Below are 14,330 nucleotides of genomic sequence, written 5' to 3'. Positions count from 1 at the left end.
GTTCTGTTCGCTTTTACTCTGTAAGATGAACAAAGCACATCCCTTAACAAGGACGCAGGTGAGAATACGCATGCAAAATAGGACTAAAATATGATGTGTGGACAGATCAAGATGAAAATCATGACAACAGACTTTATACTTGTTTTTAAATGTAATAAGCAAGTTGTTAAGGACACACAGATGTAAATAACTTCTTGTCTGTCTTATATAACCTTCCTCTGCATGCTAAGCGATTACTACATGCATTTAGTCTATTTCAAATCTTTAATTCCCTTATGATGAAAGCACAAATTTTATTTACATTTTAAACAGCCATCACACATTTTCAGGGAAGAACATTCCAATACAAGCAATAACGTCTAAACAAGTGCGAATCAACTGTTCCTAAGAGGCATCTCTCTGTGCCAACATCTGCCAAATTGCAATTCCAAACAAATAATATTATCAAAGATATACGAGACCCCATAAACTCAACCATCACAATTTTTGTTTTAAATTGTGCTTAAAACACTCCCAACAAAATATTTAGGATATTCAATAAGGAAATATCATATTAAATATAGAGAACATCCTTTTATAGGTCAGGGAAACAGAAAGTTACATAAGCATTTGTTTACATGTTCTCATTACTACACACTTGACAGGAGACCTTCAAGGAGTTTACCCGAAATATTTCATTTGGGGCCAAGACTTAGACAGTTTAACAGGCTGTTTTAAAAGCATAGATTATGACAAAGTACATTTATAATTTATTGAGATGCAGACGTTGTTAATAAAATGTTCTTATAAATTGGAGACCCAGTAAACCTTAGGCTGGAATACTCCATAACCCGTTTGTATTACTGAACAGCACTGCTCCAGGAATAAGTCTAATGGAGCATACTCGTGAAGCATTTAAAACATGAAAAAATATAAAACGCAAAGTCACACTGTGCAGTTTTGTCAGCACCAAAGTTCAATATGTCCTGTTTAACAACAAAACGACACAACTCGTCTTAAAACTAATCGAAAACCTAAATGACCGTGTTGTGTGTTACGTTAAAGTCAGCTGTCATCTGTTGACCTAAACATGAGCGTTTTACTTATCTGTAGCAGGCTAGGCTAACGCTATGCTAACGTTAGCATAATTACCTAAACCTCTGTCAAATGATATTGGACAAAAGCGATCAATCAATTGTTCATACATATTTTTACAACATATCTTAACACTCAGTAGTAATCACTGACATGTATTCAAACGTTGTTTGTCACTGACGCCAAGTAATAAAAACACACACGGCCGCATTTATAGAGTGTTAGCTCGTGTTTGCTAATGTTTGAATAAGCTTTAGTGCCGCTTTGCTATTAAAATCAGAACCGCTTTTAGTTTTAGTCTAGGTTTCACTTATCTCATAAACACTTGATGTACTGGTGTTAATGATAACCAAGCACTACATGCATGCATGTATGTATTTAAACGGTGTATTCATGAACAAAGTCGCAATTTGAAATGTTTGCACTGTGATCAGGCAGCCCCAGAAGGCCCTAAACAGTGAGGCTCTGAGAGGGAGGTAACGTTATCATATCAACAACAACACTTCGTAGTAGTCTTAAGAATCAATGTTTGTAGAGTAATTTTTTCCTATACTTAGGTGACCAAGACTTATGGACCATTCTCTAACAAATGTGTCTATAACAAATCACTGGTCCATCAAGAGGCCGGGGAGTGAAAGATCAATCCTTATACAATCCTGTGTCAGAAAGATCCCCACACTCATCTGTCAAGGGATCTTGTTAATAAGGGTTTATTCTCAAACTCTCCCCCAACAGATGTCCAAATAGTGAGGTGTCATTCTTAAACACATCGCCATCTGACTGTCCAGAAATTAAATATATAATCTACTACCACAGTCTCAGAATTGGGTGATAAATTTGACACTGAGCCCTAACAGGAGTTTCTCTCACCTCCTCCATTAAAGGCGGTAGGAGTAAGAGGTCCCCACGCTCCTCCTCTATGATGAGGGCCAGCTCTTGTATCACTTCTACGTTCTGGCTATCTGACACAGTCCGGGCCTTTTAAAATCTCTCAAAACCAGCCGGCAGCAAAACTCACCATGCAAAGCTGAGGCCTGTAAAATAGCCCCGGAGGTGCCGTCGATGACTTTGATGCTGCCCCGGCTGGTGACAGCCAGGATAACGTTAAGGGCCGGGTGGTAAGACAGGCTCCGCAGGCCCTGCTCGTCGCAGCGAAGGCAGCCGTCCCTCAGTACGACCCAGTCCGGCGAACCTGGCGAGGCCGCCGCCGCCGCCGCCATCTTCCTGCTATCTTCCCTTCCTGCCTACCCTCCTCTTTCAGTAGTTCCTCCGTGGACGCGACTCGACGAGAAAACGTTAACGCTGAATTCTGTTGTACCGCTGCGCTTCCACTGCGGACTGTAAACCTCCTCCCGATACCGCAGGAGCAGCGATTCACCATCAGCGGAGCGGAAACCAGCGGCTCCTTCTGCTTAGACACTCTGCGGGGAAACGGAACTGGCGTAGTTACAGTGTCACGGCCCGCCGAGCCTCTAAGGGCGCTGTTTCACTATCCGACAGATAGACAAATGACTAACTCATCCTTATTTTTTTCCACCAAGCATTATATAATTTTAACTATCGGGAATATTTTGGATCTAAAAAAATCTAACATTAAGATGTCGTAAAATTAGCATGATCAAAGTAGTCACCTCGTTCCTTGAACCAGCTTCCTGAGGCCTGAGAGGCCTTCTAAACAGTGTTGAATTAGTTCACAATTATCCTAGGCTCTTATTGGCCTATATTTCTAATTCCTAAATCATACATTTTGTGTATGATCTTGGCGATTGTAGTATAATTTATACACTACTTTTTGTTAAGATTTTGATATTTACAAAGACAAAAAAATTTGCATTAAATTTAAAGGTCTTTTGACCCGAGAACAAGTATTGAGCACTAGGTAAATAGGGTACATTTTTATTTTGAATTGATTTCTGAGAAATACTTTGAAAAAAAATCAACACCCAAAACACTAAAGTGACCTAAAACTTTAAACAGTAGTATAGATGTACGGAAATGATGACCAATTTTTGTTTGTACAAAGTAAGACCATTCATTGTTGTGTGCAATAAAATTGAATGCAAATCTATATGTTATTTAATTTTATAAATCTTTGCTAGAATGTTTTTTTCAAGAAAACCCAATATTTCTTAAAAATAAATACTGAGTAATTTGTAAAGTTTTCATTCCTGCACTATTTTCCATGAAGCACTTATGTTTAGTTGCTTAAAAACAAAACACCCCTGCTCTCCTATAACTTTATATACATTTTTTTAAGGCATCAGTAACAAAACTGTGATCATGAATGTTGCATTAACCTATTAATCACACAACTTGTATAATTATTTAAGCAGTCAACAACCTTAATTAGATTAAACACAATTTACAGGGTGCAAATACAGTGTCAATAGCTTTTAATTAGATTTTTGAATCTTATAACAAGTTCCAGACTCAATTATATTACAAGTAACATATTTTTGCATTTTACACATCACCAGGTAGGAAGTTGTTTTAAATTGCATGTTCTACAAATAAAAATGTCTTCCTTTTGGCTACATAAATAAAATACACCACAGCCATATAAAACAAATCAAGGCACCCATTCTTTAAAGACATTTTAAGGCCAGCTATACTGCCTTTATACTTTTCTGTTTGGAAAGCATTACAACCTAAAACTGAGAAAATTAAGAATTCTGTGTTGGGCCGTTGGGTAACACTTTTAACAAAAAAAACCTATTTACCTTCAGCTAGTACAATCATAAATGTTTGCAACATTAGGTTTATCAACACATGAGTTGTGTGCCGAGTTACATGACTATCATGATTCCACTATTAAAAATGTGGAAAAATCTCTTGTTTGCGACATGTTGTCCCGTTGGGCTCTAGAATTCTGTGGCAGAGGGATCTGTGAAAACAGGGCTTCCACAGTAAAAGTTGCAGCTTTTTATTGTGTACAAAATTAATGGAAGCAGTTAAATACACTAATGTCTGTACACTTTCCCCACAGTATATAGGACTTGAAACAGGGTAAAAGAACGTAAAAAGAAAAAGCTAACTCCTCTTCGGTCTTCATGGGAAATCCCTGCTGTGTATCTCCTCACAGTCAATGTCCAAGCCCATGAGCCAATCAAAACCTGAGGTCAAATCAGACTCCAGTATACAGCGACAGGAAGTAGATGTACAAAAGGAAGATGGGATATATGAGGAGGGGTTTCTTTGTTTTGAATTCATCACCCACAAGTAAAGAGGCCGCACTGTAAGCAGCCCAGAACACTCCAAAAAGCTAGAAAACAAGGAACACAAAGAAACAAACGGTGTTAACCTTATTTTTGTGAGGCTATACAATGTATTTTTATATCACTATTTTCATTTCCATGGTTTATGTTCTCACTTTAATGAGCGTCGAGACAACATCAAAACCACCAATGACCAGGAGAAGAGGAGCTATTACAATGAGTGGGAGCAAAGAGTATCCAATCACTCCAAGGACTTGCCCATAAGACACCTATTTACAAACATGATAACATAAATTTAGAGGAAATTCCCTTTGACCCGATTAAACGCATGAATTGTCCGACACACATCAGGTTATTTATACCTCTCCACCAAGCACTCTTGCAAGAAGGAAAATCGTCAGAGATCCAAATATCCAGATAGTAATAATCCACGAAACAACCTAAATGGACAAATCGGAACACCTGTTATATACCTTAATATAAATCATGCAAATATTTGCTGTTTTTTGGCCAAATAACATCCAGACAAGAAAGTAATTTACTCACCCTGAACTGTCCGTATATGGAGATCATAGAGAAGAGCAGTACAACGGCCAAGGGACCCCAGAAATCAGGGTTATCCCTCACTACCTGTCTGTTGAATCCCAGTGAGGGCATGGGCATCAGCACACATCTGATTTTGTAGTATATGTCCTTTAGATCAATGTCCAACTCCTCCCTGCACAAACAGTCAAGTGATTAACACATCACAATGCTTTAATCTGAACACAACCAAACGAATAACAAACAACAACAATCAGTGATTTTGAAAGCGAAGGTTTCAGCAGCCCTGAAGACCCTAAAAACATACAGGAGCGGTTTAGTGTCCTCAGAGTCATCATCTTCCACCTCCAGCAACCAGCCATAACCCCTCTGTCTAAGAAAAGTGGTGGCATAGGGGTCCTTGGTCGAATCAGGGCCCATATTCAGGGTGATGTCGGGGGCATCAATGGTACCGCTGAGTTCTAAACAGAAAAGTGTATTAGATTAATAGGGTTTGTGTTTGATTTAAGAAGCTAACATCCTTCCCCCTCGAGTCCACAAAACAAAAACTAACGTTACGTCATGATTCTTCATGGGGCTACATTGTCACACCCCTTACTACGCGATGTGCATATTAATGTATGTGTACATACATCAAATAAAATCATACGCCTACATGGTAGATAAGATATGTCTGAATGTTTTTGGGCCTTTCGTACCTTCAGCGTCTGTCGATGAAACGAAGGTAAAATCTCCGTTGGTGGGAGAGAACTGCATGATTGACAGCGATCAAAGCTCAGACTTCAATCAGAATCACACACACCACCGCCGATCGGACACCTTCACACCATTGCCACGTTTAGCGATTCCTTCCGATCTGTTTTCGTTCAGTACTGCTGGCTCAAAACAGTCATGGAGGAGGAAGCAGGAAGTGCAGAAAAAAACAGACGACACGTCAAATCCTGGAGCAGAGGGGAAGGGGCAAGCTCGCGCTCCACCCAGCGCCTGAAACAAACAATATGCTTTTAGCAGTATTATCTTTGTCCACTGTTTCATCTTTTAATCTATGTGTAGACCAAATATAACTGTCATCACCGCTTATTGGTTTATAAATATGATTATCATTGTTTATTACAGTGGCAAAATATATAGGATAAGTTTCTAACTGTGACGTTTATTCGAATGTCAGTGAAAATATCTATGTACATTTATTTTAGTAATATAGCTGAATTAAATAGTTTACTTTAATTTAATTTAATTATTAATATTTGTTTGTTTTATCGATTTTTATTTGAATATTTTTGCTTTTTCTTCACAGTTGATAAATACTGGCTAATTTTAATGCAGCTTTGCTATGACAAAATATATAGATATTAAAGAACAATAAATATAATAAATAATAAAAAAGAAGAAAAATAATAATAAATGTACGAATGTATGCGAGTCGCGGGATGTGGGCGTGTTCTCTCCGCCTCTTGAACAGTTCGGCTCTGTGATTGGCTGTCCATGTCAATCTGACCTATAGGGTTCTTGGGTAGTGACGTCGTTTTTTGCCGCTAAAGTCGAAGGTTGTGCAAACTAGTCAGATGCTAAATATCGACGGAAAGCTCTTGGTAAGTGATCATTAAACTTATAGATACTTTAAATTACATGTGACATTATACATTCTTAATGTTTGATTTTGTCATGTGTTTTTTTCACCCGTTGCTGTGGCATAGTTATAAGTGTTGGTGGTATGTGTTTTGCTTCGGAGGGATTTGGCGGTTAAAGTAGCACGCAAAGCTGGAATAAAACAGGAGAATGTATTTACATACCAGTACAATACGCAAAATTTACTTTATAAACAGTTATATGTTTGTCTTTTACAGTCGTCTTCGTATAATAAAGAATTAAATCCATTCTTATGAAGATGTGTTTAAGGGGATCGTGTAACGTTATGCATCTATGTGCATTTGTCCATTCTCCATAAATCCATGTCAATGGTCTCAGATGAATAAAGGGTATTTATTTGAATTGGATAGGGAAACACAGACTGGACTCCAGCATTAACCGTCATCTTAGAGACGTCTGTTCTTCCAGACCGACAATATGGGCATTCAAGGCCTGTTGCAGTTTATCAAAGATGCTGGGGAGCCTATGAATGTGAAAAAGTATAAGGGGCAGACAGTAGCTGTGGACACATACTGCTGGCTCCATAAAGGAGCTTTTTCATGTGCTGAGAAACTTGCAAAAGGGGAACCAACGGATCAGTGAGTTGTCTCAATAATTTGCATGCATTGCATATAATTGCACACATATTCTGTATGCCAGTATACTTATGCATAAAATTATGATCACTTCCACATTTAGCAGGACATTTTAGAGAAATAGAGCACTATTAAATAATACAAATGAAACTCAACTCAACTTTATTTATATAGCGCTTTTTACAATTTTCATTGTTACAAAGCAGCTGTACATGAGACACACTGAATACAAGAAAAACAACTAAAGGCATATACCTGTAAAAACAAGAAAAATGTGAAAACAACAAAAGACAGACATACAAATGCTCCACACACAATATGCATACATACTTACACACATTGACATAGACGCACGCACACACGCAAACACACAAGCACAGTGAAAGCATACATTTGAGATAAAGGAAAGAGAACCACAGGTCAAACATTAAACGGACTATAAATTCAAACAATAGGAGTTTTGATTTTATATATATATATATATATATATTAAATGAATTAACTTCCAAACAGTATTGCAGGTTGCTGTAATTTTGTATTTCTGCGTGTGTCCCACACAGGTATGTGTCCTACTGTATGAAGTTTGTGGAAATGCTTCTTTCTTTTGGCGTTAAGCCCATCTTGGTGTTTGATGGGCGTAACCTGCCTTCTAAAAAAGAGGTGGAGAAAGCCAGACGAGAGTAAGAACAGAAATTTATTTTTTAAAACATTTGTATGAGATATACATTACAGTAGTAAATTGAAAAGGGGATTATTTCATGTGTGTTGTCACTTCCAGGCGTCGACAGGCGAATCTGCAGAAAGGCAAACAGCTGCTGCGGGAGGGGAAGGTATCAGAGGCCAGAGACTGTTTTACTCGCTGTGTTAATATCACTCCATCCATGGCACATGATGTCATCAAGGTAAATCCATTGCACGCCCCTTGATAAATGAACATGATGTCTTTAAAGTAATCATTATTTGTCTTGGAGTCTGTTATTGCAGCAATTTGTGTTTAGGAAACAGAGAAAGGTATAATTATGTGGCAATATTCCACTTTTATCATGACTTTTGATATCTTCAGTTATTTGTGGTTACAGATGATCAGAGAGGTTTCGGGCATTTGCATCTTCCAGTATCTCATATGTGTGATTTCCCTGGTTTTTAGGCTGCCAGGACGCGTGGAGTGGATTGTGTTGTTGCACCTTATGAAGCTGATGCCCAGTTAGCTTTCCTGAACAAATTAGGTATCGCTCAGGCAGTGATCACAGAGGACTCTGACCTGCTTGCATTTGGCTGCAAAAAGGTACACATGCTTCTAAATCAGGACAAAAATATCAAATCAATATGCAAAGATTGATTGGTGGCTTTGTACTGTATTGCTAATCACAAGATTTAGACCTCAATATTTTGTAGAATCATTCTTTGCTTGACAAAACCTCTGAATCCTTGGGGTCATGCTGACCGTGAATGGCTGTACTTGTGTTTTGTTGTTTTTTCATTCTGTGCTTGTCAATGTTCAATAAATGTTTAATCTAAGCATTTAGAGTTGCATAATATTTTTTAACATGTTTCGTTCAGGTGATTTTAAAGATGGATAAACAGGGTAATGGTCTGGAGATCGACCAGTGTCATCTCGGCCGCTGCAAGTCGCTAGGCAACATCTTCACAGAGGAGAAGTTTCGTTACATGTGCATCCTTTCTGGCTGTGACTACCTGCCCTCCCTGTATGGCATTGGTCTGGGAAAGGCATGCAAGCTTCTCAGGATAGCCAATAATCCAGATATTTTGAAGGTAGGAATATTTGACTAAAGGGGAAAACGGGAGTTGTGTAGACTTACACAACATTAAGCAAATCATAAAGCAAACAGATTAAAACTTGTGATTGGTTGGTACTGTACACACACACACAAAACTTCTGGTTATGATCATGTGCCAAAAAGCTTTTTGTTTATACTTAGATACTACCTTATAATTTCACACCCCAATGCACAAATGCAGTTGCTTGTCCCATCTGTTTACATGCAAACTTTTCAGTGAGGTATTTATGTATCTATAAAGGATAGAGCTTTCTAGATGGAATTAAGCTTCTAGATTACCTAAAATTAGCTTTTTCTGTAAAATGAAAATGTGTAGAGAATAGAAATCAAGTGTTTTTGCATGTTTAATGCTAAACATACAGGTGATAAAGAAGATCGGTCAGTACTTGAAGATGGAGATCACTGTGCCTGATGAGTATATTGAGGGTTTCACCAAAGCCAACAACACATTTCTGTACCAGCTTGTCTTTGACCCCTTGAAGAGGAAGGTGGTTCCGCTGAACCCTTACCCAGATCACATCGACCCCACCTCCCTTAGCTATGCAGGAACGTATCCTTTACATCATAAACCAAGCAAACAGGATGCTCCTACCATACAGATTTAGTTCATTAATGTTAACCTTGCATAACCTTGTCATGTGAAGGTTGTTACAAAGCTTTATATTTTGATTTTGAACTTCAATGGATTCAAACTAACTTAACCAATTGAATGCAGTAATGTAGGAGATGAGAAAGGATTGGAAATGGCTCTTGGAAATATGGACATCAACACGATGCAAAGGATAGACAACTTCAACCCTGATTCACCCCAGGCTTTGGTAACCTGAAATCTTTTATCTGTATTTCTATTAAGTTTATTTCAAAGCAAAATACATGGGATTTACCCCTCCTCTCTTACCTCCAGCCCACTAAAGCTGCCCGTAGTAGTGGGTGGAACAGCAGACGTGACAACTGTGGCCTGTTGCAGAAGAGTATTTGGAGCAAGAAATATGAACCGGGCGGCACCAAGCCACAGAGTCCCACCAGTCCCAAAAGACCCCCACCTACTCGGGGCAAAGAGAAGATTGTCAGCGTACAGAGTCTAAAACTGCCGAAGAGGGAGTCACGGGTGAAAAGACCCCGTGAAGGTAGGCAGTCCTGAACACCCTAATTAATACACAATATTGTGTCTAATAGAGTCAAGTGGGACTATTTTTTGATATTTGGAAAACATAAAAATAGGACACAGTTTAAAGGGACAGTTCACCCAAAAATCTGTCATCATTTACTTACCCATGAGTTGCTTCAAATCTGTATAAATGTATTTGTTCTGATGAACACAGAGAACGATATTTGGATGAGTGCTTGTAACCAAACAGGAAAGGTAGGAAATATTACAATTGTAGTCAAAAGTGTCCCATAACTGTTTGCTGTCCTACATTCTCCAAACCAGTTTTTCCTACTATGGTAGTCAATGGTGGCCAAGAACTGTTTGGCTACAAGCATTCTTCCAAATATCTTTCTCTGTGTATATCATAACCAAATGTATATAGATTAGAAACAACCTGAGGATTGCTAAATGATCACGGAATTTACATTTTTGGCTGAACTGTTCCTTTAAGTGATCATCAGAAACATTATCAGAAACAATCATTGCTTTTGGCAATGACTGATCGTCAGAAAACGGATCATTGCTTTTGGAAAATGTGTACATGTTGTCGACGCATGTTAGCATATATTCCACTGATTTATTAATAAAGTAAGACATCATCATATCTAAACAATGCAAATAGTGTGACATTGTGAGATAAATATTTGGTTTTCTATAAGACTCCAGTGTCTCTGTGGACGACCTGTTGGGGCAGTACTCAGCTGATGTAAAGAGGCACCGTCCTGAAACTCCACCCACCAGTGACTCACCCATCTCTAAGGAGAAGGGAAGTGTCAACACAGCTGAACTGCACAGGCCTCGAAACCGCTTTGCAACGCTGTTGCAGTGGAGGAACCAATCAGAGGAAGGCACTGGAGAACAGGGCACACGCAGCAGGTAGAAGAGCATCATGGGGAAAAACAGACAGCTATTCCATTCGTCTATTGCTCATCTAGAGATCTCAGTGTTCCCCCACCCCCAAAATCTCAATTTAACCCCAACTCGCTTATCTGTTCATCTTCATCAGGTTCTTCTGTCGTGGTGAATCAACTGTCGTAGAGACACAAGAAGCCTCTATAAAACAAGATTCACCTCATCCTGCAGAGTCTACAGAGAACTCACAATCTGGTGACAGACTGTCCTTGTGTGAGGACCCCGACACTGAGGAACAACAGGCCAGAGATGATCAAGTCAAAGATGAGCTAGCAAGCCCCTCTCACTCTGACAGACCTGCCAGCCTGGGTCTGGGGGTCTTTAGCTGGTCAGGAAAAACCGGAGAACTCAATAAAGCTACTACTCATACAGCCTCGATCGCCACAGATAGACTTGCCTCAAAATCTACACCTTCCGGGTTGTCCAGCCTACAGCAGTTCCAACGAAAGAAGGGCAGCTTCTCCTGGAAAGGATCTGGGAAGCGTTCTCTTTCATCTTCTCCTGTAGAGGGCACTAAAGATTCAGAGACGTCCCCTGATTCGCCTCCATCTCAGGACAGTGCATATTTCTCTCAGTCCAGCATCGCCTCCACTAGTGTTGAGGAAGACATCAATGATAGGGTGAGGAAATGCGCCTAATGTTATTGTTTTATGCTTTCATTTTCGGCGTTAATCACTCCTTATTCATTATTTTAATAATACGAATTTTTAATAAAGGAAAAGTTCAGCCAAATTCTGTTATCACTTATTTACCCTCCTGTGGTTCAAAACATACAGCACTTTCTTTCATCTGTGGAACACAAAAGAAGATAGTTTAAGAAATGTCTCAGTGGTTTTGTGTCCATGCAATGGAAGTCAATTTGGGAGCAATGTTGTTCGGTTATCAAAATTCTTCAAAATATATTCTTTTGTGTTCTGCAGAAGGGAGAAAGGCATACAGGTTTGAAATGACATGAGAATGAGTAAATGATGAATCTGTTTTCATTTTTGGGTGAACTGTTCCTTTAAATTGTGTGACTTTTTGAAAAACGTATACTTGTGCTTTTCTGACTGATCAAAAAGACATAATGGATGAATAAAACACAGACTTGCACTGAAGGAAGCAGTATATCTAGAGACCAGAATATCATATAAACTGCTTTTTGAGGAGGCGTGTTCTTTTGACATGGGCTAGTAAGCAACCACCTAAAACACCCACAACCTAGCAACACGCCCACATTGAGTTCTGCACCTCTTGCATTTCACAGTCACCTTCTTTGTTTTCCTTTTCCTTTTTGTTTATTTTTATTTTCTTTGTAGGAAAAGGAGAGAGATTCAGATTGTTCCAACAGCCCAAGCAGTTCTCCCACAGATAAGTCAAAACCTCAGAATCGAACAAAGGCACGTCCATCTCATTATGATCGTCTCAAAATACCTAAAACCACTGCACCATGACATTCCATTTCATGACACCTTACACCTAGAGGGGAAATAAAATGGCGATATGCCATTTCAATCTGGTTTATTTATATAAATATTTATAAATGTATTCTTCTCCACCCTCAGTCTGACTCTTCACCTGTTCTGTAGGTTTCAGGCTTGTCCCGGAAGCAGCCTTGTGGGCAGGGTAAAGGCGGGAAAATTGAGACTTCTGCCCCTGCCAGGCCCAGCGGCCTGAGAAAGAAACCAAGCGTGAAGAAAAACACAGTCAACAACGAGAACAGCCCAGGCTTGCAAGCCACCATCAGCGGCCTCTGGGGGGCATTCAGTTACAAAAAGTAAGTCTGTGTGTTCAGTACTCAGTTATGTAAATAAGTGATTCCTCCCTGAAGGTGACAAACCCCACACAGTGTCCATATAAACTACTATTGTTTGGTTGGCAGTATCGTGTGTGGCCAGCTGGTGCAGTGTTTTAACACTATTTACTAAAGATTCAAATAGCTTTGGCATGGTAAAATGTACAATCTCAGGGGATAGGAACATAAAATATACATTGACAAAGAGAGTGGACAAATAGGAGTGGTGTAGTTGCTTGGTTATCTGCACAAGAGAGGTGTAACTAATTGTTTAGGTAAAGGGAGAGAGACTGTTGTAATTTAGAGAAGGGTGGTGTCTGACAAACTCATTCTCACTTCTGTAATGGGCGGAAAGAGCTGAATAATAAGTCAATACAGCGTGAAGGGGAGGGGTCTAATCAACATTTGAATTAAACATGAAAAAGTCTGTTAAAGGCTGGAGTGAAACTAGAAAAAAAATATTCTGGCTAGTTCTCTCTCTTTGTCATTATGTAATTCTACCCAAAGCGGAAGTGTACTAGGATAGGTACTATAGTACACCCCCAAAATGAAAATTTTCCACTCATTCTCACTCATTTTGTTTCTAACCTAGGCTGTATGGCTTACTTTTTAGGTGGAGCACAAAATAGACATGTTGAAAATGTTGACACTGCTGTTTTTAGATACGCTGAAAGCATATGGTGACCAGGGCCTGTTATTTCTAAAAAGACAGAAAATCACCATAAAAGAATTTGTAAAACTTGTGAACTATATTCCAAAACTTCTGAAGCCGCATGCCACAGAACCTAAAAAAACAGACTATAGATTAAGCACTTACAGTGATAGTTCACCCAAAAATGACAATTCTGCTTGAAACATTTACTGTTAACAGAATGTTTACAAGATTGGACCCCGTTGATTTTGACAGCGTGGACACAAAGCCATCTGAGACATTTCTCAAAATATCTTCTTTTGTGTTCCAGAGAAGAAAGAATCAGCCAGGTTTTCACCAACATGAAGTCAACATAAATGATGAGAGAATTGTAATTTTTTGGTGAACTATGCCTTGAAATGTACTAAATGAAGTGCAAATGTGTCATTCATCTTTTCCCCATGTTTTGATTATGAGACACAAGGAACCAACAGCGCTTCTGCCCATGTTGTTCCCATTTATTATTTCTTTGGTCAGTCTGCTTTTTTCATTCTACAAGATATTATCTTTTGTGTTCCACAGAGGGTAAACTATCTACAGTTTTAAGATAAAAAAAAATGATCCTCCAATGAATGTCATTTTTTGTGATGGCGATATGTTTTTATATGGATGTATAAAATTAATGGTGTGTCAATGTGTCTTTAAGGGACAATCCAAAAATATGCACATCCCGGAAAGGAGAGCCGATGTCTCCAGTCAGAGATAATGTGATGACGGAACCAGCTGAATCAGATAAAGGGATTTTAAACATCAGTGAATGATGCCTTACTTTTTAACCATTCATACTCTGTTAAGAGTAACACAAGCTTTGAAACGAGCCTCTCAAACATACTGTGTATGTTCATGTATTTGTACAATAAATCAAATAAAATGTTTTAGTATTAAACATTCTGTTTTGTTTGTTATTTCCCCCAAATTTTACTTGATGGACAGTTGGGAGTTTGAGC

General features: G+C 38.8%; 3 protein-coding genes across 3 annotated transcripts in view; 1 reads left to right on the top strand and 2 right to left on the bottom strand.

Moving 5' to 3' along the window:
* The window catches only part of birc6 (baculoviral IAP repeat containing 6), a 79,622-nt gene extending 77,104 nt beyond the window's left edge, over positions 1-2,518 (bottom strand). Inside the window, exon 1 of the mRNA XM_056768720.1 lies at positions 2,093-2,518. Coding sequence (XP_056624698.1) covers positions 2,093-2,294 — 202 coding nt within the window. The 5' untranslated portion in view covers positions 2,295-2,518. The remainder of the gene's footprint in view (positions 1-2,092) is intronic.
* A 932-nt stretch (positions 2,519-3,450) lies between these two features.
* On the bottom strand, positions 3,451-5,755 carry yipf4 (Yip1 domain family, member 4). The gene is made up of 6 exons (XM_056768677.1): positions 5,531-5,755; positions 5,140-5,293; positions 4,836-5,007; positions 4,652-4,729; positions 4,445-4,558; positions 3,451-4,336 (listed from the first exon to the last, which is right to left on the bottom strand). Exons 1-6 carry the CDS (start codon positions 5,586-5,588, stop codon positions 4,199-4,201), a joined length of 714 nt encoding a protein of 237 aa, XP_056624655.1. The 5' UTR covers positions 5,589-5,755; the 3' UTR covers positions 3,451-4,198.
* Positions 5,756-6,357: 602 nt separating this feature from the next.
* On the top strand, positions 6,358-14,196 carry exo1 (exonuclease 1). Its single transcript, XM_056768675.1, has 14 exons — positions 6,358-6,424; positions 6,833-7,060; positions 7,618-7,737; positions 7,836-7,959; positions 8,205-8,342; positions 8,618-8,830; positions 9,219-9,406; positions 9,572-9,674; positions 9,761-9,983; positions 10,666-10,882; positions 11,013-11,538; positions 12,217-12,297; positions 12,487-12,674; positions 14,030-14,196. Exons 2-14 carry the CDS (start codon positions 6,900-6,902, stop codon positions 14,142-14,144), a joined length of 2,397 nt encoding a protein of 798 aa, XP_056624653.1. The 5' UTR covers positions 6,358-6,424; positions 6,833-6,899; the 3' UTR covers positions 14,145-14,196.
* Positions 14,197-14,330: the final 134 nt, after the last annotated feature.

This window comes from Triplophysa dalaica, chromosome 15 (assembly GCF_015846415.1).
Source record: "Triplophysa dalaica isolate WHDGS20190420 chromosome 15, ASM1584641v1, whole genome shotgun sequence".
NCBI classification, from domain to species: Eukaryota; Metazoa; Chordata; class Actinopteri; order Cypriniformes; family Nemacheilidae; genus Triplophysa; species Triplophysa dalaica.
This window is presented reverse-complemented; position numbering and strand designations above follow the sequence as displayed.